Genomic DNA, 25,862 nt, shown 5'->3' on the forward strand with positions numbered 1-25,862 from the left:
TTTTCCTTTTGGCAATTTTCTGATACGGTATACGACGTCATTAATTCTATCCATGACTTCGTATGGCCCTTCCCACGAGGATTGTAGCTTCGGAGATAACCCACGACGTCTCTGCGGGTTATATAGCCACACCAACTTCCCTGGTTGGTATCCTCCATGCTCAGCTTGAATGTCGTAGTGTTCCTTCATTCGGTCACTAGCACTTTGAATATTTAGGCGGACTCTCTGATGAATGTCGTCCATCCTTTGACGTAGTGTGTGGACATAATCTTCTCCGGCGACTTCTTCTCCCGGTCGGCAACCAAATTTCAGATCACAGGGTAGGCGCACTTCCCGTCCCATAACGATGCTGGCTGGAGTTTGCCCTGTAGATTCTTGGACGGATGAACGGTAGGCCAACAGGAACAGGTGAAGAAATTTGTCCCAGTCTCTTTGGTGGTCAGAGACTACTTTGGCCAGATAACGGTTGATAGTTCTGTTCATGCGTTCAACCATCCCATCGGATTGTGGATGTAGAGCAGTCGTCCTGGTCTTGCGGATGTTCAGGACTTCACAGACGCCTTGGAACAGATTGGACTCAAAGTTTCTTCCCTGATCTGAATGAAGCTCCATGGGAACACCAAACCTGCAGATCCATTCTTTAACAAGGGCATCAGCAATCGTGGACGCTTCTTGATTTGGCAACGCGTAGGCCTCGACCCATTTGCTGAAGTAATCCATTACTACCACAATGTATTTGTTGCCATCGTTCGTCTCCGGGAAAGGACCAGCCACGTCGATCGCTATTCGTTCGAAGGGACTACCAACATTGTACTGGCGCATAGGGGCTTTACCACGCTTTTGTGGCCCATTAATGGCTGCGCAAATGTCACATTTCTTACACCAGGCCCTCACATCTTCTTTGCAGTTCACCCAGTAGAACCGTTCACGCAGCTTGCCAAGGGTCTTGCTAACACCAAGATGTCCACCGCTGGTTCCATTGTGAACTTCCGCCAAGACTTCCGGGACCCTCTTCTTTTGAATGACGATCTGTCTCTCTTCTTGTCCCTCTGGTCTCTCAATCACACGGCGAAGTAATCCGTTATCTATTACCAATGAATTCCACTGGGACCAGTACGACTTCACATTCGGCGAATATCTGCAAACTTCCTCCCACGTTGGTCTCTGGTCCGCGTTTTTCCAGTTAATCACCAAGCCCAACTCTCGATCACTGATTTGGTCATTTGCAAGATCTTCGGTTTGCCAACTATCACCAAGCACAGTCCTCCTTAAGACTTTCACTTCTTTCTCTTCTTTGCAACGATTTCCCATCTGTCCGCAATTCCAACAGCGAATCGGTCCCCCTCTTCTTGCTCATATACTGATCCAGTACTTTCCGCACAATCCTTTCCACTTTGGAATCGTCGGAACTCTCCTCAACAGCCCGTACAAATCCTAGAGACCGAGAGCATTCTTTCGCGGCCTCAAATTCCAGGGCACGTGCTAGGGCATCTCCCAAATGCGTTGGATGAGCTAAAATAGTGTTTGCCTTGTCTCGTCACGTAAACCATCAATAAAAGCCTGTACTGTTAAGCGCTCCATAACATTTTCGAGCATAGCAGGGTACGCAAGGCGGACTATTTCAGCTTGATATTCTCTTAGGGTCTCATTAGGCTGCTGAACACGATTTTTGAGCTGGGAATGGTAGACATGTTCCAAATAAGCTTGGCCGTACCTCATTTCTAAATGTCGTACCAATTGCTGATAATCTCCCTGTTCCGATGGTGACAGTGTCTGCAAGATGTCAGTCGCATCTCCTCGCAGTGCGACAGTCAAAGCGGTAGCCTTTTCAGCGATTGTCCATCCGTTCGCTCTTGCAGCGGCCTCAAACTGGCAAAAATAATTGGCCCAAGCGGTTTTTCAGTCAAACTATGGAGGTTTCATAACTGATTTTAAGGCATACCTATTTTCGACTAGTTTCGGTCCCTCCGATGTTTCTTGACATTTTGGTGAATTTGCCTTTGCTATTTGTTCTTTCAAAATTTCGATTTTTCTATTTACATCTTCCTCAATCTCTGTTATTTTATTGTTAAAACTTTCTTCCAAAATTATTATTTTATTATTAAAGCTGGCCTGTATATCTTTAGAATTTTCGATGATCTTATCTTCTAATGTATTGATTAAATCCTGGGAATTTTCCATAATTTTATCACTGATTTTCTCTTCTAAATTAACTTCCAAGTCAATTATTTTACTATTCAAAGCGTTCAAGTTGTCATTTAATTTGTGTAGGCACGAGTCAAGGTCACCTTCCAACTCAAAGCAAAATGTGTCAGGATCCTCACCTTCCTCCACCAAAACGACTCTCAGTCTAGCTTGCAAAATGCTTTTCTTTCCATCTGTCTCGCACTCTCTCTCTTCCAATATGCATTTCAGTTCGGACACTTTCAAGTCTTTCAACAATTCTTTCAGAGCCATGGTCAGTCTTTTTATTTTTCTTGTCTATCACACACGCCACACTTGACACCAATTGTTACGTTTTTCGTCGGTTCCGTGTGGATAGAAAGTCACAATTTATTTAAACACTATTTATTTAACACTAATTAACAAAAACAATAACGATAAAAGACTTATAGAACTATTTACAAACGATTTATAACTAAGAATTTATTTTGAATTTTAGCGCGTCAACTGCACTCGTCTATTTATAACTGCCCTCTGTAGGCCACAGCCGCCGGCTTTTATACCGACCGCTAAAGGTCTCTAGAATAGTCCATAGATCGTTAGGTGCATAGAGAAGGTTTCGATTGTTCTCGTATGTACTACTCCATTCCAGTAGAACTCGATGCTTCTCGAATCTTCGAATGAATCATTACGGTGTCTATTCTTTAATGCGATGTTAAGGTCATCCGAGGGCGGGCCATATAGTTATGTTAGGTCGCGTCCACACCGGTCCGCAACAATATGCATTATAATTGCCTATATGTATGTCCATTCATGGGATATCAAGAGTAAATATGTTTTAAAGTTTTATCCGTTAAAAATATCCGAAAAACTAAAATTATCTAAGAAATAAAAAATAAAAAACTTAAATACAAGTGATACAGTTTATTAAAATAGTACAGGTGAGTGAAAATTAATTGATACAGATATAAATGAAAGTAGTTTTTGAATATCTCTCAATCACCTGTGCTATCACGTAGAAGAATTCAAAGAATTTGCAATAATATCTACCAAGAGAATTACTAAGTACTGCCCCGGTGTTGCCAAGTAACTCAAAATTTACCGCTACTATATTGGTGTATATAAAATGACCCAAGAAATTAAATTAGGGGATTTATACACGCTTTTGAATAGTATCAACGACAATCTTTGCACCAAAATTGATAACATCAAGATAGACCTGGACAAACTCGGCTCTAAAGTTGATAAGCAGCTATCTTCTCTTGAAAGAAAAATTGAATTATTAGAATCTGAAAATAAGGAATTAAAACACCAAGTACACCTCACACAAAGGTTTTTAAAGAAGAAAAATTTGATAATATATGGAGTGCCAGAGAGAAACAGTGAAAATCTTGTAGAATCCGTTATAGATCTTATAAAAGAAAAACTTGAAATCAATTTAAGAATAGAGGATATATCGGAGTGTTTTAGACTGGGAAAAATAATAAACAAAGATCGTCCTATCCTTATAGGCTTGGTGTCTTCTTTGAAAAGGACGGAACTTCTTAAAAATAAAACAAAACTGAAAGGAACAAATATATTTATAAACGAAGATTTGGTAGCGGCAGACAGAGAAAACAAAAAATTTTTAGTCGAAAAGTTGAAAGAAGCAAGAGCCCAAAATAGAGAAGCTAAACTAAAAGGAAACAAGTTAATAGTTGATGGTGTAAGTTATACTAGTGAAGAAGCATCTGGATCCAGAACGTTGTCGGTTATCCAAGATATTAATCAATCTAATTACCCAGAATCGCAGCCCGAGGGAGAAAAACTACAAACTCCTAAAACAGTAGAGTTATTAAGTCACAATAGTATAGGAAATAGCAAAGATCTACTAAGGGAAGAAATACCGGATTCCGAAAGAAAACGCAAGGCGCAAGAGATACCTAACATATTCCGTGAAGGGACCGCGAAACGGGCAGCTCCGTATCGGACTCGAGCAAATTCTAACAATTCGTCATAAATTATTTTTTGTAAAACTACTATAAAAAGATTGGGCTATTTTTAAATATAGATTAGTATTATTATGTTTTTTATTAGTTAAATGTTTTTTGTTGATAATTACTCTGTAAATTAAATTTTTAATGTATTTAAAGGAATGTTAATATAGATAATTGTAGATATTTATAGAAATATATGAAAAAGAAAGGTAATCTAAAATAGTGTATTAAATATTAGTCATTAAATCGGGATGGATACTTATATTAGAGAATTTACAGAGAATAAAGTAAAGCCTACTGTAATTGAAAAGATTGGGGAGTTTGACACAATTACTAAAGGAAAACAGTTATTTGGAGTGTTTCACACCAATATTCGTAGCTTGTCAAAGAATTTTGATAGCTTGAAAATATTTTTGGCGCGGATTACTGTTAGTTTTGATGTGATAGTTCTTACTGAAACTTACCAACTGCTAGATATTGATGTATTTAATATGGATGGTTATGATATTATCTACAACAACGGTAACATTAACAAGAATGATGGTGTCATTGTACTCATAAAAAATAATTTGGAATACACATACCAAATTGTTGAAATTGGACCTATAAATGCATTACAATTGAACATAAATGTAAATAAAATAAAATATGAAGTCCTCTGTATATATCGGCCCCCATCGACATGCATAGAGACATTCAATCGAAACCTATGTGATTGTTTAAGTAGTGAAAAATGCAATGTAATCCGTATACTAACGGGCGATATAAATATTGATATTTTGAATGACTGGGAGGCTACCGAGGAATATAAAAATATTCTAAGTTGTTTTGGATATACAGCGTATATTAATGAGTGTACCAGACCACTAACTGGGACGTGTTTAGATCATTTATATATTCAAAACGTTAGGGAAGGGATAAATGTTGAATCTTGTATATTTCATTACAATATAACAGATCATTATCCAATTGCTTTAATGATGGATCAAGAAAAGAATGTAACGAAAAATACTAAGGTAAAATTGGAAAAGAAATATGTAAACTATAAAAATTTAAGAAATGATTTGATAAACGAAAAATGGGAAAATTTATATAATACTTTTAATATTGAATCGGCTACTATTGCGTTTATTAACAAATTGAAAGATTATATCATGAAAAATACAAATACAGTTTCAAAAAATTGGAAAAATAAACCACGTAAAAGCTGGATAAATCAAAAAATAATAGAAGAAATAAATGTTAAAAATGACTTGTATAAACAGACACAGCAGTTTCCAATAATCCTGAAATAGCGGCAAAGTATAAGAAACAGAAGTATGAAACACAAAAAATGATTACTATATCTAAGAAAAAGTATGCGGAAAAATTAATAGAAAAAAATCGTAACAAAACAAAAGGTCTTTGGGATACCGTTAACAATATACGAAACAAAACAAAACCTCAATCCAGCATAACGCGTATAATAACAGAGAGTGGAATAAACTTAAATAAGCAACAAGACATATGCAATGCATTCAATAGATATTTTAGTTCTATAGGGAAAAAACTGTCACAAAATATTACTGTTCCTAAAAATTACAAGGAAGAAAAGAAAAGTATTTTAGAATCAACAATGTACTTATTCAACACTACTGATTACGAAGTGGAAGATGTTATAAAACAGCTAAAGTCAAATAAAAAACCTGGATATGATGAAATCTATTCTGAAACATTAAAGGAAATTAAGTCGGAAATATCAAAACCTTTGGCATTTTTAATTAATCTCAGCTTTAACAATGGTTACTTCCCGGAGGTGTTAAAAACGGGTGTCGTTATACCCATCTACAAGAGTGGAGATAAGTATGATATTTCTAATTATCGGCCTATTTCGTTAATTTCTAATGTGTCTAAAATCTACGAAAAAATTATTAAATCGAGAATTGTTAAGTTTTTGGACAAACATCGAATAATATCAGAGAGACAGTTTGGATTTCGGAGGGGTAGATCCACAGAAGATGCAATACAATACGTTTCGTCTTGTATTTACAATGCCGTGGATAAAAAAATACCGGTCTTGGGTATCTTTGTAGATCTGTCAAAAGCTTTTGATACGGTGAGTCATGAGATATTACTAGAAAAATTAGAGAATTGCGGGCTTCGAGGTAATGTGTCAAAACTAATAAAAAGCTACTTATCTGGTAGAATGCAGGTAGTTAAGATTGGTGAGTATAAGAGTAATTACGAACGGATCTCTGTGGGTGTACCCCAAGGAACCGTGCTGGGACCTCTTCTGTTCACGCTTTATATAAATAATTTACTACTTATTGATAGTCCTGGACAAATTATTAGCTTTGCAGATGATACAACAATTCTTTATTCTGCAAATACTTGGGCGGAATTAAAAACTATAGCAGAAAGAGATTTTTTAGAAATAAAAAAGTGGTTCCAGTACAATAAATTAACGCTAAATGTGAAAAAAACCAAATACATCTCATTTACTTCGTATGCCAATAATCTTCCACATATGGGTTCTCTTATAATAGATAAAGAAACAACTATTCCAGAAGAACAATGTATTTCTTATTTGGGTGTTATGTTTGATAGTCATCTGCGTTGGAACAACCACATAACAACACTAGTAAATAAATTGCGTAGACTCGTGGGCACATTTAAATATTTACGCGAATATCTAGACGAAAGACATCTCATAACAATATACTATGCACTATTTCAATCACAAATTTGTTATGGAATAATTGGGTGGGGAGGCGTAGCTGATAAATATCTAAAAAAATTAACTGTTTTACAAAGGTGGGTATTAAAAATTATACTAAAAAAGCCCTTACTGTATCCATCTGATAGATTATTTTCTGATAGTAATGTTCTCGATGTTCGCAAATTACATTTTTTAAAATTAGTTATTTTGATACAGAGAGGAGGTTTAAAAAAAACAGAACTATCACATCAATATGACACCAGAAAAAAGTCGGAAAATCTACTAACACTAAGATGTAAGAAAGTAATTGGACAAAAAGGCTCGGAGTATCTTGCGCCGAAGTATTATTCGAAATTACCTGTTGAGATAAAAACTCTAAAGAACTTAAAACAATTTAAATTTTTAACAAAGAAATGGCTAATGGATTTAGATTCATATCAAATTGGAATTGTGACTTGTTAAATCAGGACATAAATGGTTGTGTCATTCTCTCCAATCAGGCAGAGCAAATACGTGTAATAATAATGGAAAAAAACTACTGTTTCATTTTCTATTTTTTATATGTATGTTGATTGTATTTGGTATTCAGGAGGTTTTTATTGTGGAAGTATTTTTTACATATTACCGGTTTGTTGAATTTTAGAGTGTATTTATAATTTAAGTGTTTTCTAAAATTATAGTTGTAAATCTATGCCTCGCACAAAAAATGTTTCATTTTTTCTGAGGTAAATTTATGTTTATTGTATGTTTATTTATTGTAACATTGTAATTTAATAGGTATATAAATAAACATTATTATTATTGATAGTACATCTCATTGTTTTTTATTTTATTTTGGTGTGTTTTTTTTCAACGAATTATTTTTTGTTTGTAGAGTACTACTATTATGGCACTTTAACTATCACCAGTATAATACAGTAGTATAATTTTTATCACTTTTAACAAATATTATTTTTTTAAACAATTTAAAAATAATAGAGCAAAGTAAGAATAGGTAGTAACAATTATTATATCATGTAATCTCTGAATCATGTATCATGTACAATCTCTTTATTTAATGCGATATAACGATTTTACTATAATTTTTGTTTATTGAAGTCGCGCCGCGCGCCGCCGCCGGTCCAAGTTACTGTGGACTTCCATTACTTCACAGTGGTCAAACCATCTTGTTAATTATTTATTGTTTTATGTTTTGTTACATTGCATCATGATCAATGACCATACACACATATGATGCAACGCAAATTTTGTTTGCTGTGTGATTTGATTACAAAATAAAAATTTCAAATTATTGTGTAAGAGACAAGCGTTATAAAATAATTTATCCAAATAATTCGAATACGTACCTGGTTTCCTTTGCCCGCCTTCAAAAGCGTCAGCAACAAAATTCACGTGAGGGCGCCACATTACGGGCAACAAAAATGATCAAAATTGGGTTTGCAGAGGGTAGGGCGTCACAAAATTGCGACCATGTTTTTTAATATTTTGAAATAATTTTTGTTTCACTTTATTAAGGAAGCTTCCGGACATGCTCGTAATTAGTGGAGGGAAATATAATTATAAGCACGTCTTAAGATGTATACAAACAAATAAAAAAAGATTCGTGAAGAAAGGTCACATGGTTTTTGCAGCATTTCGTGATTTTTTAGGGTTCCATACCCAAAGGGTAAAAACGGGAACCCATTACTAAGACTTCGCTCTCCGTCCGTCCGTCCGTCACAAGTCTATCTTATGAACCGTTATAACCAGACAGTTGAAATTAATATATAATATATATTATATATAATATATTAACGCTATAAGAACAAATACTAAAAACAGAATTAAATAAATGTTTATAAATAAAAAAATACTTTCACTAAACATTATCTTTTAAGTAAGAATTTTACAAAGAATCTTTCAAGTCCTCGGTGGCCGCGTGGTTTAAAGCGTTAGGACTTTACGCTGCTATGACGTTGGAGCCGTAGTAAGGCAAATTCGAATCCTAGTGAAGGCGACTTTTTTTAATCGTTTTTTTTAATTTTTACGTATTTTTACATATTTATTTTTACTTTTTACATATTTATTATTGATTAATACAATTATTTTTAGTAATGTGTTTCATTTTTTTTTAAATTACTTATACGCGCATTCAAAATTTCAGCTAATCGGAAAAAAAGTTTAATAATATAGTTCTAATGTTGTATAGATAATGAATGGTACGGAACCCTTAGTGCGCGAGTCCGACTCGCACTTGGCCGACTCGCGCGAGGCACTCGCACCAAACCAATTTTTTTATTTATTACCATCGAAACTCGAAGGTATAATAACAGGTATCATATCAACCATAAATAGAGTATATCATATAAAAATGGTTTGAATATTTGCTAGAATCGACCCTTGATAAAAAAAGACTAGATTTAAGTTTCCCTTTGATCTAGTTTGTATACTAATCTTTTGGTTTTTCTGCACGCGTGCAAAAACTACACGAAAACACTATATCTTATAGAAAATTTTGCGTTGAATTTGAGAGATTTCATCTGAAAAATTATTAATTTGGGAGAAAAGCGGCAACAAGGGGCAGAAAATAATAATATTTTAGTGCAGTCTACTGGTCGCAGCGACCAGCCAAAGGCCAGGTCGTGAGTGCGCGTTGTATCATTTGATTTAATGGTATTAGAGGTAGCAGCGACGTCAATGTGTCTGAGCCCTAAGATCAACACACAGGTGAATTGGAAAATATGTACCTAATTAATCATGTTGGAGGCAAAAATTTGCCATGTTCGTCTTTAATGTGTCAGCCATTACTGGGGGTTTACCTTACTCATGCTTCACTCAACACCAAACAAAAAAATATTTTAGTAATAAAAATAAAAGTAAAATTAATGGAATCATAAATAATAAAAAAATAAAAAGAAATTATTGAAATTTTTAATTAAAAAGAAATCATACCCTTTTTAGTTTTACAGGTTGTCGGTCTTGTATTGATAACTTCATTACGATCGGTACGTCCACGAACATTTCCATTACCACCGCCACGTTTTTCCTCAACTCCCGTATCACCTCCTTGAGCCACTGTAAATAATTCGAAATTAACAAAACAACCAAAAAAATAAATTTCATAAAAATTCAAAATTATACTTACCACGACCTCCATGGCTACTTTCACTAGACACATGTCTTTCATCACCGCCCCCCAGTCTTGATCCTCTGCCTACAGATTGCTGAAAGATACCAAAAATATTATATTGGGTGTTTTTCAGAAGTAGCTCACTTCTATAACATTTTTATTTTTTCAAATAAAAAGCCGAGATTTGCTATGTTAGTATATGTATGACATAAATCAGGATTGATTGCCATATTCAATTATTTTCAATCATTTCCTGTTTCACCGGAAATTATTACAACTTCTGATTTTTAAATGGTACTCTGAAATAGAATGTACCTATATGCCAAATATGCCAACTTTTGACATTTTCGCTTAAAAAAATAGTATTATTTAAAATTTCAATCTATGTAGTAGTGCCACAATAAATGTAACGATATTTTGACTCCAAATAGCAAGTATGTGGCACGATATTATTCGTAAAAAAATGCTTTTTCCAATTATGAGAATGAACCACTCTCGTTCCATTTGAAAAAATTTAGTTATAACTAAAAATACGATTTGGGAATCTTTTAACCAACCAGAAAAAGAGACAAAAAACATTATAAGATCAAATCTAATTTTCCATAGCTCGTTGATTAAAAATTCTAGAAAAACAATTGAAATTTAAAATATGTACATTTTTTTAAATTGAAAATCTCATATTTTGAGACATATGATATGTGATCCTATTCAGAATGTCATTCTCTATCAAATAAAGTAAAAAAATACCGGGGGTACCATTTGAAAGAGGAAGTAACCCAAACTAATCGAATACGTCACCCCCCCCCCCCCTCGCGATTCATATCACATACCAAATCTCGTATTTTATCTGAAAAAAATAAAATAGCTGTAGGAGTGAGCCACTTTTGAAAATCACCCAGTAAGCATAGTCCCGATTATCCGAGTTGCTTGACGAAACAAAAATAAACGTCTTGGATGTTTTAAAATCTATTGTCTATTATATTTAATACAAATGTAGATACATATTATAAAGTTTGTTTTATGGAAATATATTTTGCATTACATATTTGGTTGATTTTTATTTTTGTACATTGTACGTCGAAATAATCTTTTAGCTATTTAATATTTTTTACACGTTTGCATTATAGTAGGTATTTATATACATATTATTTAGCTAATTCACGTTTAAAAGATTTAAGCCTGGTTGTCACGGTCAAAGTGTACTTGGACCAAGTCAACCGCGGATGCTGTCACATAAACATACCTAGAGCAGGGTTGGCAAATATCATGATATTTATATAAATATCAAATATCGGATATATATCTGATATATATCCGATATATATCAAGTTTTGATATTTATTTTTGTTTTTATTTTTTTATGTAAAATTGTGTTTAGTATCAAGTAAAATCAAGAGCTCAAGCAAATATTTTTATTTCAACTTAATTATTGTTGCTTTGCCCATAATTACAACATTAAAACAAAAATATATAAAAAATATACAGAAATTCTAAAAAAATAAACAGAACTTCTAAAAAATAAACAAAAATTCTAAAAAATAGACAGAAATTCTAAAAAGTAAACGGAAATTCAAAAAAATAAACAGATATGCTAAAACTAACAACAAACAAATTTATATTTGATTTATTAATTTTGTTAATGTTAAATCATCGTCAGATTCGTCAGAGTCAGAATAAATTGATACTTTCAAAAAAATAAACAGATATTCTAAAACTAACAACAAACAAATTTATATTTGATTTATTAATTTTGTTAATGTTAAATCATCGTCAGATTCGTCAGAGTCAGAATAAATTGATACTGTTTCTGGCACAGTTTTTGGTACATTTGAATTGTCCCAGATCCAATCAATATTATCTTTTTTGTTTTTTCTTTCCGACTGTTGAGTTTCATTTTTTTATAAATATCATGATATATATCAAGGTATAAATATCATGATATATATCCGATATATATCATTGATATATATCATGCCAACCCTGACCTAGAGTAGTCCTTGGATTGTCTTTACAAGAGGAAAAACTTTTATTAACATTTTGAGTTAATAAAATATAAAATAATAAATATAGACTTTTTTATTGCCCCCACTTTATGTTTTATTAGATCATTAGAAGTGTAACATAATTAAAACAAAATACATTTATACACCAACAATACATTTCATACACCAACAATAGAGCTTATATAGCGCCTATTTTTTGATTTAACAAATAAATTATAATATAGCAAAATATTATAGACTACTAATTAACTGTTACTAAAAATACTATGTATTACCAACTATGTACTTATTTATGATTAAACTATTTTTTTTATTCGGTTCATAAATTTATCATTTCTAAAATGTCAAAATGACTTTAATAAAAAAGTTTAGTATTAACACGAAAATGATGATCGACTCTAAATATCAGAATGCACAAACTAATTAAAACACAAACTATAAACACAAAACACTGAAATCACCGAACTTTCCGACAAATCAGGAATATCTGAATTAATAATTATTTTAATAATGATTTAAAAATAACTTGATGAATCACCAACATTTGGTCACCTAGACACCATAGATACTAGACACCATAGATAAATGAAACAAGTTTAGATTGGAAAGTATCCATAAGGACAATGTAAACACTATTTGGCGCTATTCTTGCAGCGGTCGCGACCCAAAACTTTTGAAAATTTCGGAGCGGTTCGGCTTTTTCCGGAATTATATCGCCAAATATTGTTTGTTCAAATTTATTTTTATTTTCTTTTAAGTTTATAAATAAAATAGAGTGTGTTGCATACAAGAAACTTTATTTTATATAAGGACATGTGTGAAATACCTATGAAATATTGGAAACCGACGTTATGCCACGATCCACGATGGTTTTTGCAGTTAACAGTTCACAGCACAGCTTTTTAAGTTTTTAATGCCACTTTTTCACAATTATCACCGGTTGGAGTAAATAAAACTTGAATTAAACTCACAAGATAGCTATAATTACTTTGCAAATGGACGCTATAAACACTTTTCGGAATTTCTTTAATGAGAGCGGTTTAGATTTTGAAAGATTTTATGATTTTTGAAGATTCTGACTTTGACAAGAGAAAATTATTTCTGTTTTGTTTGCCGTTGTATAGCGAACGCTATAGCAGCGCCAGATCGCGTATAACGGTCGCGACCCAAAATAATTTCGCGACCTAAAATTTTTACGAGCTTTCCAATCTAAATTTGTTGCATTTATCTATGCTAGACACATAGACAAAAACTAAACCATAGACAATAGTCAACATAGGGACTGTCATGTCATCTTCATATATAAATTAGAAACCTGTACTTGTAATATAATGTTTATTGCGCCGTCTGGCGATGCGGAAGAAACTAAATTTGGAGTTCTATAAAATTACCATTGAGTGTCTAGGGCATGAGTATCACGTGTTCTGATAACGATTATCCACTCTTTCCATACCATTGAACTAAATAAATTTTGTGCTTCTTTAATAATTTAATAACATAACAGCAAAAAATATGACGTTTAAATTAAATGAAATTAAAATTTTATCAATATATTTTAAATAATTCTAGTTTTTTTTCTCAGGTAAGATGTTGACAGACGATGACAGAAAAAGAGCAGATGACGTTCATACCAATCTATTTCACTAAAAAAAGTTTTTAATATTTTTTAAGTTAACTATGGATGCACCATCCGTCGTTGTTTAACCAGTTTTATTGATTTATTTCAAAAATGACAGATCGTATTTCAATTTCAATATTATTGGTTTGACGAAACGATGAACGACAAACGGACGCCGATGCGTATGAACTCGACTTAAGATTTTTGAGATTCGTCAAACTCGTGCCAAATTATATATGGGTTATAATTTGTGTTAAATTATGTCAAATAGAAATGATAAATATTTTGGTTGTTTTTTTTTAAATTAAGAGGAGGAAAACTCCAGGGAAAATTAAGTGTTGACCCAGCCCATAGTTTACAGTTAATATTCAGTACCCAGAGAGTTGTATTAGCCACAAATAAAGTTTGTATATCATCTTGTATATGGTACCAAAAACTGGAGTATCTGTAAAATCACTTCACACAATAGGTAAATATATGCTGTTTTTTTTTCTCAGGTAAGATTTCGACAGACGATGACGGAAGAAAAGCAGATGACGTCCCATACCAATCTATTTATTTTACTAAAAAAAGTTTCTAATAATTTTTAAGTTATCTATGGATGGGTTTAAATATAAATCCGTCATGCGTCGTGTCTTCTTGTTTTTAACCAGTTTTATTGGTTTATTTAAAAAATGACAGATCGTATTTCAATTTTATTGGTTTGACGGAACGATGAACGACAAACGGACGCCGATGCGTATGAACTCGCCTTTAGATTTTTGTCATTTTTGACGCTTGTCAAAGTCTTGCCAAATTATAGGTTATAATTTTGTGTCAACTTTTGTTAAATACCCTGCGTTTTGGAAGATGATGCGTTTTGATTCGTATTATTGCGTGTGTTTTGTGTCTTTTGAAGTCAAGTGGAGGAAAAATCGAGTGAAAATTAACTGTAGACACAGAGCACAGTTTATGGTTAATACACGCTGCCCAGGCAGAAAGTCTTATACACCAATAAAGTTGCCATCGATAAAGTTTGTATACCATTTCGTCGTAGGTAAGTGCCATCTCGTATATAAGTATCAAACTAAACACATTCTAAAAACTGGAGTAGCTGTAAAATATCGACATCACACGATAGGTAAATAATGGATTTTAGTACTGCAGGAAAATAATGTCAAAAGGTACTGGTTTAAAAAAATTAAGATTAAAGTTAATTAATCAACCTTTAAGGCATAAAATTTGGTAGGTGTTATTATTAATAAAATAGTTTGTTGTATTTACCTATGTTGTTTTATTTATACCTGTGGAATATTACAAATTTGTATTTGTACATAAGTTATATTGATAAATATCATCATAAATGCGGGTAGTTTCATAAAGCTTGAAAGTAAATAATAGTTCTTTTTTATATTTTTTTGGTATGTAGTGTCTTGTTCTTGTTTGTTTTGTATTAACACATACCGTTTTTATTAAATAAAATAACTCGATTACATTTTTTCAGTTTTATACAGTTTTTTTCACAATATTTTGAAGTAATCACTTGTCATCTTGTCAATCAAATTTTAAATATATCCACAATATATCGCTATGCGTTCCAGTTGTACCAACTTATTTCTTTGTAAAATAAAATAAACTACTTTGAAATTAAAATGACAGACACATCTATCACTGTCAAGGATCTTCTCGTTGGACAGACTATAATAAATTTTAGTACTGCAGAGAGATAATGTCAAAAGTCACTACTTATTTCTTTTTAAACTAAAATAAATTACTTTGAAATTAAAATGACTATAACAATCTATGAAAGAAGGAAAATGGAAACATATTACCATAGAAACGCGTTTTAATTTTTAGAACTTATCAATCAAAAATAAAAAAGTTTTTCCTCTTGTAAAGACAATCCGGGGACATACTGATTATGGATGTAGCGCGCGTCTCATTTTTAAACTGTTTGATGGAACTTTGATGTTAAAAAGCCTTCCAACTCGACATTGATAAAACAGTCAATACTATACAAGTAGCGTACAAGTGACAGACTTGCGCAGCGTTGTTATAAGTACAGTTATATTATGTGGGAGGGTAACATTCTACAAACACAAAGACCATCCGAAGTACTTGGGGGCTGTACCGTTGTACTAGATAGATCGGTCACTTACAAGCACCATTGCCAGAAAACCAAACACAAAGTCACTACAAGAAGCTGATGAATTTCTCAGCTGATGAATATGCCTGTCCCGTTTGGTGCGGATCTGCCCATGCTAAGCAAGTCGATGTGGCTCTAAATGAGACTGGCAGAATAACTACTGGCTGCATGAAGGCAAAGGGCAACACAGCCGAACAGATTATACAAGGCAGCAGGCTTCGACTCCCCAGCAACACGTCGTCACACATCCCTCTAACACAAAATTTTTTATTTATGATGACGATCTGGCGCTAATATCTCAAGTCAAAGATTTCAAAACAATAGAAAAGCATCTAACAAATGGACTTCACACTCTCACAGCATATTATCAAGATAACCATCTTAAAACCGAATCCGGGTAAAACTCAAGTATGTGCTTTTCATTTATGTAACAAAGATGCCAATAGAAAACTAAAAGTGGTATGGAATGGCATGGAGCTGAAACATTGCTATAATCCACAATATCTGGGGGTTACACTGGATCGTTCGCCGACATTTAGGAAGCACTGTTTAAATACTAAACAAAAAGTATCTGCCCCCAATAATATTATTAGGAAGCTCACAAGTAACAGATAGGGTGCTCAACCAACAGTACTTAGAACATCGGCACTTGCACTATGCTATTCTGCTGCAGAACGTGCCTGATCAAAATGTGCCAGACATGTCGAATAATATCAGGATGTCTGAAAGCCACACCTGCTCTAAAGTTTGGCAGCGATAGCCCCACCAGATACCAACCTGGACCTTGCATTACAAAGCGAATTGCTAATAGCATTCAAAAATTGTAGGATTCTTGTATACGTCTAATTTTTGGGATCCGGAAATATGACCATATTAGTCAAGCATATAAGCATTCAGGATGGTTATTGATGAACGAGCGGCGCCACCTTCATCTGCTTTGTCTGTTCCACAAAATTTTAATAAACAAGTCACCACCATATCTTTACGAGAAAATTCAGTTTCGCACAGACATTCATAATATTAACATTAGATTTAAGGGAAAGCTAACAATTCCTAGTCACAATACTACTTTGTATGAACGATCCTTTTCATATTTAATCGCAAAATATTTAAACGACTTCTCCGAAAATATTAACAGGATGTCTAGTGCTACATTCAAGAGAATTGTTCTTCATCACATGGTGGGACAGCATAAATAAATGGATTATAATTATAATGAGCATGTTCAATGTTAAGTCTGTTTGTATTATTTTGTATTTTTGTTAATATATTTCTCTTCTATATAAATTTCATTATATTTCATGCCGTAAATAAATTTATTTTTATACTGTTTATTTTAAGGTTACATATTTGTAGATTTACTTAAGATTTAGTTTCATTAATTTTTATTATTGTTAACAAATATTTTCTTCTCTGTGGGTTAGTTGAACAGAGGGCAGATATCTAATCTGCTCATCTGAACCTCGCCCTTTTGTACACTACTTTTTTTCTCTTTCTTCTATTATTGTATATGGCACAGTTGTACAAATAAAGTCCTTTATTATTATTATTATTATATAAGAAAAAAAGCTACCGCAAACACAGAGACATAAGAGAGAAGTAAACTCTGCTCATCCGCTGCATGGACATGAAGCTCCCCTAAATACCGAGTAGTTCGGTGCTCGGCCAGAATTTTAACCGAGTAATATGTACTCGGTGCTCGGCCTTACTCGGCCGAGTAAGGTATAGTAATAGAAACAATCCATTTATGCATGTCCAAAACAGATAGAAATGAGACTCACAGTGGCAAATAATAAAATACACAAAAAGTTATTAATTCATAACTTTAATTAATGTATTTTAGCAAAGTAATAATAATAAGTATAAGTAATAACACAAACACAGTGAAATAATAATTTAATACTTATAATCTAAAAGAGGTCAGCATTGTCACTCATTTTAATATAACTTTAAAGGGTATTATTAATTGTTTGAATGATTTTTCACTTTTAAATTAGTTACACATATAAGATTTGCTTAAAACAAAATCAACGTCGCCACCGCACCTTAAAAGAATCAATTCAGAATCCAGCACATTAGAAATATCAGTTTGCATGGGGAACCACAGAATAAAACAATATCTCCATAAGTAATGGTGGGTTCATACAGCCAAATAAAATAAAATAAGAATAAAATAAAATAAAATAAGAAAGTTGGTTATATGGGATACCGTACATGCGTTCATACAGCCAAATAAAATAACAAATAAAATAAGAAGTCTTTATCTTTTAACTTCTTGTTTTATTTTATGTGAAAACGGCTTTGCGCACGCTTAATTCTAACCTACAAATATTTTCAGTTTGGATTTAATTTATTTTATAATTTCACATAAGTAAAATGTATAATATAGTAGGCAACGAATAAATAAATATACTATAAATAGTAAAATTACTATAAACAATCGTAAAAGTTAACTTTTATCCAGCCTCATCGTACTGCGCATGAGCAAATATATATTTCTTATTTTATTTTATTTGACTGTATGAACGCACACAAATAAGAATTCCTTATTTCTTATTTTATTTTATTCTTATTTTATTTTATTTGGCTGTATGAACCCACCATAAAACAAACCAGGTCATTGGTTTGTAGTCGGGGAATCCCAGCCGCTCGCCAATCATAGGCAAATCAAACAAGATCATTGGTGTAAGGCCGGGGAATTCCGGGAATTTTAACTAGCTTTCTTTAATGTTAAATTATATATTTATATTATGTATAAAATATAATATTATTATGGGTAATGGTGTGGATCCGGTGGCTGACCTTGAAACGAGTTTTTGCTGCATATAGTCACTGACACTACGCATGCGCACATGTTCGATGTTGCCAGTTTGCAAGTTATTTTGGAATTATTTTCAGTAGAAAACAAATATGTGCTTTTCAGTGTTTTTTTGTCAATATATACCGTGATCGAAAAAACGGCGTCCAGTTGGCTGGGAAATGACGATTGAGGACATTTCCCAGGTAAAATGACAGCGATCTTCATTTCATAGTCATCGCTGACGCTTTTTTCCATCATAGTACTCGGTATATTATATTATTATTTTAATATTTCGCACAACACGTGAACGCTTATTATCTATTTTCATAGTCAATAAAATTAAATAGAAATAAAACTCTAGATTCCTATAATTAATCTAATTGCTCTAGATTATTATGCTACGTTTAAAAAGGGCTTTATTAAAAATTCGTGAAATTAAAAGGGATGTGTCCAAGTTTTTTCTTTTTTTTTTAAATTTTTAAATCTTGTAGCTCCATGTCATGTTCATAATAGTTTTTTTTTAACATTCCATCAAAACTACGGACACCTTAAAAGGCCTTTTAGCCTCCGTAATTAAAATTGTAGAATCAGCTTCAGCAACATTAACAGTTATACCTCTTGTTTAATTCTGCTTATACATATATTGCATTAATTTTTCTGCTACCTTAAGATTTCTCTATTCTTAAACCTAATTTACCTTAATTTTGGATATCAAGATAAATCTGAAATTATAAAATTAATTATAGAATTTGTATTATTATTGATTAACACTAAAAAAAAATTTCAACTGCAAATAATTCGAAAATAAACTGCAACTTGGCAACATCGACGATGTGCGCTTGCGTAGTATTGTTGATCAAATACAGCAAATATAGGCTTCAAGGTCAGCCACCGGATCCACACCTTTACCTTATTATGTTATGATGGTGTATAGTCTAATTAGTATACAGGGTGGTCCGAACTGTATTCCGGAAACTTCGGCAGCATATTCTGCAGATAAAAACAAGTAAAAAAGTTCGTATAAATGTATATCCTAAAATGTTTAGTTTCGGAGATACAGGGTGTAGAAGTTTCATTTTTATTTCGATTTTTTCCGAATAATTTCTGAAGTAACGTCAACATTTAGATGAAAATTGGTAGATGGTTGTTTTTTGACATGAGAAATTTGATTTTGATGTCAATATGACTCCCATTTGTAGGTGGCGCCACCTACATGTGTTTTAATTGTTTTGAAGAGTAATAACTTTTCGTCGGTACCTGTATAAAACTACTGAGTAAAAAAATATACATTTACGACTTACGATAAAAAGGGTCTCTTGGTAAAAATTGCTACGAGTAATGGTTCTCGAGATATTTGGAATCGAAATTATCAATACATGTCATCATTGACATAAATTAAACATGTTGACTAAATAGTTATTAGACTGAAATCATAAATTTTATCTTTTTGTGTCAAAAGTTCATAAGAAACTGTTTAATCATCATTTTTTCGCAGAAAAAATTATGATTAATTTAAAAAAATAAAAATTTATTATTTCAGTCAAATAACTATACTCAACGTATGCTTATTTTTTGTCAATAATGACATGTATTGACCATTTCCATTCTAAATATCTTGAGAACGGTTGCTCGTAGCGATTTTTACCAAGAAACATTTTTTACATAAAAAGTCATGGAGATGTATATTTTTTTAGTCAATGCTTTTATACAAGTACGGTCGAAAAGTTATTACTCTTCAAAACTGTTAAAACTCATGTAGGTAGCGCCCCCTACAAATAGGAGTAATTTTGACATCAAAATCAAATTTCTCATGTCACAAAACTCCCAGATACCAATTTTCATCCAAATATTGACGCTACTTCAGAAATTATTTGGAAAAAATCAAAATAAAAATGAAACTTCTACACCCTGTATCTCTGAAACTAAGCATTTTAAGACATACATTTATACAAACTTTTTTACTTATTTTGATCTGTAGAATATGCTGTCGAAGTTTCCGGAATACAGTTCGGACCACCCTGTATATTGATAAAGGTCGCTAAAACTGTTATGACTATTAAAAACCCGACAATTCCACTACTCGGCAGCCGAGTATTAGGTACTCGGCCATTACCTTTAGCCGAATACTCGGTACCCGGTCAAGTTAAAAAACAGGGCTCGTTACAGCCCTAGATATCGCATCATAGATCCCACCTTCTGAATCTCTTTCACCAGGTGCAGACCTGCAATGGAACACATGGAAGTCCCTCAATAGACTAAGAAGTGGGAGAACAAAAGACAACATGGCCAAATGGAATTTTTTTAGAGGTCCATCAACATTATGCAAACGTGGTATATATCAAAATCATTAATATCAATTAAATCGGAATCATGCCATTTGAATTCGGAAAGAAAATTAAGAGCGCTTGGGAGTTGGATAGTTAAATGCTAATGTGTTTGGTACATTGCGTGCTTGAAATATATTCGATTCTCTAAAGTATTCAAATTCAACAATTAGAAATACTTTAAATTCTCAAAAGTACTCAAATTCAAAGAGATCCAATATGTATTTGATTCTCAAAAGTATTTAAATTCAAAAAGATTTCAAATTTAATTGATTTTCAAAAGAAATTTGAGATCAAGATTAGAAACATATTTAATTTTCAAAAGTATTCAAATATAAAGTATTCAATTTTCCATTCACTAACACAAATCTAACTTACCTGAGGAAGAGTTTCGGGAGGTGGAGGCCTGACACCCCATGTACTTTGAGCTGCTGCCGGCGGCTGCTGTGATGGAGGTGGTGCTCGACCACCCCAGGCACCTGGCGGTGCTTGAGAAGGGGGCCCAAATCTAGCTGCTCCCCATGCACCTGGCTGCTGTTGGGGCGGGCCTGGACGTGGACCACCTTGTCCTTGTTGCTGTTGTTGAGGCGCGCCTCTGGCTCTGCCCCTTGCTCGCCCTCGACCTCTACTCTCCATAGTAGAAACTTAAAAGTATTTAAAAAATGTAATTTAGAGAAATTGTAGGGTACATCAATTGTCCTAAATATAAGAAATGTTTATAATTACTATTATCAATTAATTAGCATTGTGGTAAGGATTATACCACAATGTAACTTGCAGATCGTGATAAACTTTCAGACTACAACACAAAAACAAGATTTCTTACAACCTTGTAAATTAGATAATATCAAAATAGAACAACTATCGTTTGTATAACAAAATTAGTATGAAAATGCGTTCCTTATTTAGAATTATACATGTTTAAATATTTGAATCGGTAGTTTCTCCTATGTAAATATTACCGATTCTGCAAATAGCGCCTTTCGTAAAATACTTCTTTGCTAGAGCATGTTTTTTTAAGTTTTGAGCTTGAATCGTGATCAAGATTAATGAAAGATGTACAGTTCCTACTATAAATATTAATATAAAGTGTATTACCTAATTAGAATATAAACCTAAAAATGAAAAAAAATCAGTTTGACACACTTTTCAACATCCAGAATGAAATGAAAATGGGGAAACGAAACTGAGAAGCCGTGTAACAATATGGCGTCTGTTCGACAAGTTCGACCAATGAAAATGCAAACAGGAAGGGGCAAATAGTACACTGTTTTACCGACATGTACGCGGGCAATTTGAAAAATTCTTTAACGAGTTTCTGATTTTACGATTTGGAAATGTTACTTAGACAAAATTTTACTGTAAAACTTGTAAAACGCCGACAAAAAAGTATTAATGTTTTTCGGATGTAGATATAGGAGGCGCTGGAACCAATTAATTATGTGACCTGATTAATAAACAAAATTTACGGCGTAAACTTTGGCGTAAGCAGTTGTTCGACGAATCAACGAAATAGGAGAATTTAAACTTAATATCATATTGATGTTTAGATATGGAATTCTAGAAATAAAAACTCGTTGGCTGGATGACCAAAACAAGAAAAAGTAATTATTTACGATTTACAGCTGAGAATTTGTTGCTGTAGCGCCAGTCGTGAACAAAATGACCTCAGGTGAGGCAAAACAAGCAATCGCAAAGTGCTGGGACAATTACAGAATACTAATTAAAATTTTTTCGCGTTTAAGTGTAAGAATATCCACGACGCTGGCCAGTTAGCGTTAAAAACTCGGTAAAAGAAACGGTTTATTGCGTAACAGAAAGCGATATCGCATTTAAAAGGATTATTCATCGTAACATAAGAAGCTGTACAAAGGAAATTATGCTTATTTTGCTTGATTATCAAAGGTAAAACATGTATTTTGTATTATTTTTCGTTACAACGCCTTCACGACAGTGGCGTGTCAATATTTTATTTGTAAACTTTAAAATAAAGTGGATCATGTGTCACTTGACAAATGGTTTTGCGTTTCTTTCAAAGAATATACTTTGTGGAATATATAGTCTGTCCAACGAGAAGATCCTTGACAGTGATAGATGTGTCTGTCATTTTATTTCAAAGTAGTTTATTTTATTTTATAAAGAAATAAGTTGGTACAACTGGACGCATAGCAGGAAATATTTAAATTTGATTGACAAGATGACGAGTGATTACTTCAAATATTGTGAATAAACTCAAAAATGTAATGAGTTATTTTAATTAATAAAAAAAAAAAAAAAAAAAAAAAAAAAAAAAAAAAAAGACACTACATACCAAAAAATATAAAAAAGAACTATTTTTTTTTTTTTTTTTTTTAAAATTTTTGTATTTCGAAGTGGACTATAATAAAATAACAGGATTATATTTCAATTCGGGAACTTAGGCACTTTCGTCATCTTTTTCGGCGCCATATTGGTTTTCAGGGTTTTCACGTATTTCCTGCTTCTCCATAATTGTAAACCTTTTAACGTTTGCATTCGCTCATTAGTAGGGAGCGTATTTGTATTCATGTTTTGCGTTTACACCAGTATAAAACGTTAAATTTGGATATTGCACTATATTTACATGTAGCTGTAAATATTATTTTAGTTTATAAAATAAAAAAATATTATTTAATTTTATGAATAAACTACACAAATTTATTCTGAAAAAGATTTTTAGAAACGACAGAACAGTATTATAAGTTAATAGTAATATAATAGAATGATTTAAAATTGATTATCTTGTTCTTTACAATCATTCTACTAAAAAATCACACAAACTTTTGGAAAAATTTTTAGAAAGTTTAAAAAAAAAATATCTAAATATTATGTTTTACTGTATTTAGTAAGTGTAGTGAGATAAAAAGCTAAGATCAAAAATAGATGTGTTGGCAATATAACATAATGTCAGCCAGATATTCGGGATGTGCAAAAAAACTCTTTGGATAGATGGAGAAAAGAGACAATATAGAATTATATATTTCTGAAAAACTCCCAAGCACAAAAACCTGCTACAGTACAAAAAACTTACAACAGACATCAAGAATATGACTCATAATACATAAATAATATATACCCAGTACAAAAATATACCACTAGCCATTATATAAATATATATTATATATAAATTTAAGAACAGGGTGTGTCAACGATAAAGTCCATAATCTTATTTGTTTCAGACTAACAAAAAATTAATTGAATAATTTTAGTGAATTCATAGGTCTAAGATTGGTGCTAGTTGAGATTATTACGTTGCATCATGTAGATAATCAAATCCTATTTTTAATATATTTATGAATAGTGTGAATACATTTTACAGTGTGCAATGAAAAAAGTTGGCGCAACTTGGTTGTTTATATGAGTGCCACTGAAAGTATATATTAGATGTTATTTGTCGAAAATAGTTTACTTTACGGGGTGGCTCCAAAAATTGAGTGAATTGGGATTATTTTTATGCCATTTTTGGCTTCCTTTTATCACTTTACTAATCCTAAGATATTATTTAATATGTTTTTTAGTTTCAGAACAATACTAAATAAATAAAATATATTTCAGGCTTTCTTTTTTTAGAATCAAAATGTCCTGAATCAGAACATTTTGGGGTTTCTATATTTTTCTTTACTTAATTGCTATAAATATCGTAATCTTAAATCATACAGCGTGTTCAAAAAATATATTAAAAAAAAAAAAAAATTAATAAAACAGTTTTTTTTTGTTCATAATAAAAAAAAAAAAAAAAAAAAAAAAAAATTAAATGAACAAAAATGTGCATTTTTTAATTCCTCATCAACAACACATAATATACAGAGTTGTTCATTAAAAAGTGAAGAATAACTAGTTTATTTTTTAGAAGTTTAGCATAGGATTTTGAACACCCTGTATGTTTTTTTTTTTTTTTTTTTTTTTTTTAATTTTAACATTCTTGTATTTTAAAATAAAAAAGTTTTTTAACATTTTTTTTTTTTTTTTTTTTTATATTTTTATTTATATTTAGTCTTAATCTTATAACTAATAAAACATATTAATTAATATCTTAGGATTATGTAAAGTTGTCAGAAAAGAGCCAAAAATGCAATAATTATGTGGTGTGTTCCATTTTAAAAAATCATTCACTGATTCGCTACACTTTTTGACCCACCCTGTAGAAGTTAAAATATTTTTATGAAATACTTCTAATACATACTTCAGTTTGCATCATACAATTTTTTATTATAAGGGCAACAGATGCCTGACTCACTGTTGCCGGACCCGGATAAAGTAGTAGGAACGACTTCGAACTGTGGCAACCCCTATTTACGGCAACTTTTTTATAGGCATTCCCCCGTTAAAGTTGTACTTACCTATTTCACAATATTATAAAAAATTTATTTTAATTTACATTATTGGGCTTAATAATCCAGCAACTGAGATCCTGTCGCTATCAGGATACACAATTTAAATTATCAACAAAAAAAAAAAAAAAAAAAAAAAAAAAAAAAAAATATCAATATTTTTTAATTGTACAACCCAATCAATAATTTTTTATTTTCTTATATTTTTTTTTTTTTTTTTTTTTTTTTTATTTTGTATATATAGATTGATATGGTGATTATTTATACGTGTTAGCTCTCGCCCAATTTAACTGTTGCCCATGGCATGGTCTAGTGGCAATGATGTTTAATATTTTCATACACAGTGAATTAGCAATAGAAAGTTTTTACACATATGCCAGACCATTGGTCGAGGTGTCTGTGCATACACATTTTTTTTTAAATAAATATTAAAAAAAAAAAAAAAAAAAAAAAAAAAAAAAAAATTATTCTATTATTACTATTTTTTTTTTTTGTTTGTGTATTTTTCCTTCGTACCAGCAATTATTTCACTAATTAAAATTTCTCTTTACGTCTGTCACTGACTACCACTGATTAAACACTCAAACCAATATGTATGCAAATACTACTAGACCACTAAACTACACACTTTTTTCTCCCTCAGTTAAATTATTGTCCTCATCTGAATCGGAATCATTCGTGTCAATTATCTCTCTTT

At 31.9% G+C, this 25,862-nt stretch overlaps 2 protein-coding genes across 2 annotated transcripts in view; one reads left to right on the forward strand and one right to left on the reverse strand.

Moving 5' to 3' along the window:
• LOC115878363 (piwi-like protein Siwi) overlaps positions 1 to 22,057 on the reverse strand; it is a 69,011-nt gene extending 46,954 nt beyond the window's left edge. Inside the window, exons 1-4 of the mRNA XM_030894834.1 lie at positions 21,915 to 22,057; positions 21,195 to 21,460; positions 9,962 to 10,040; positions 9,769 to 9,891 (exon numbers count right to left, since the gene is read on the reverse strand). Coding sequence (XP_030750694.1) covers positions 9,769 to 9,891; positions 9,962 to 10,040; positions 21,195 to 21,452 — 460 coding nt within the window. The 5' untranslated portion in view covers positions 21,453 to 21,460; positions 21,915 to 22,057. The remainder of the gene's footprint in view (positions 1 to 9,768; positions 9,892 to 9,961; positions 10,041 to 21,194; positions 21,461 to 21,914) is intronic.
• Positions 22,058 to 22,471: 414 nt separating this feature from the next.
• LOC115878364 overlaps positions 22,472 to 25,862 on the forward strand; it is a 77,787-nt gene continuing 74,396 nt past the window's right edge. Inside the window, exon 1 of the mRNA XM_030894836.1 lies at positions 22,472 to 22,721. The gene's annotated coding sequence lies outside the window, so the exon portion shown is untranslated. The remainder of the gene's footprint in view (positions 22,722 to 25,862) is intronic.

Source organism: Sitophilus oryzae, unplaced genomic scaffold, assembly GCF_002938485.1.
Source record: "Sitophilus oryzae breed Bouriz unplaced genomic scaffold, Soryzae_2.0 scaffold_1508_pilon_pilon, whole genome shotgun sequence".
Classification (NCBI taxonomy): Eukaryota; Metazoa; Arthropoda; class Insecta; order Coleoptera; family Curculionidae; genus Sitophilus; species Sitophilus oryzae.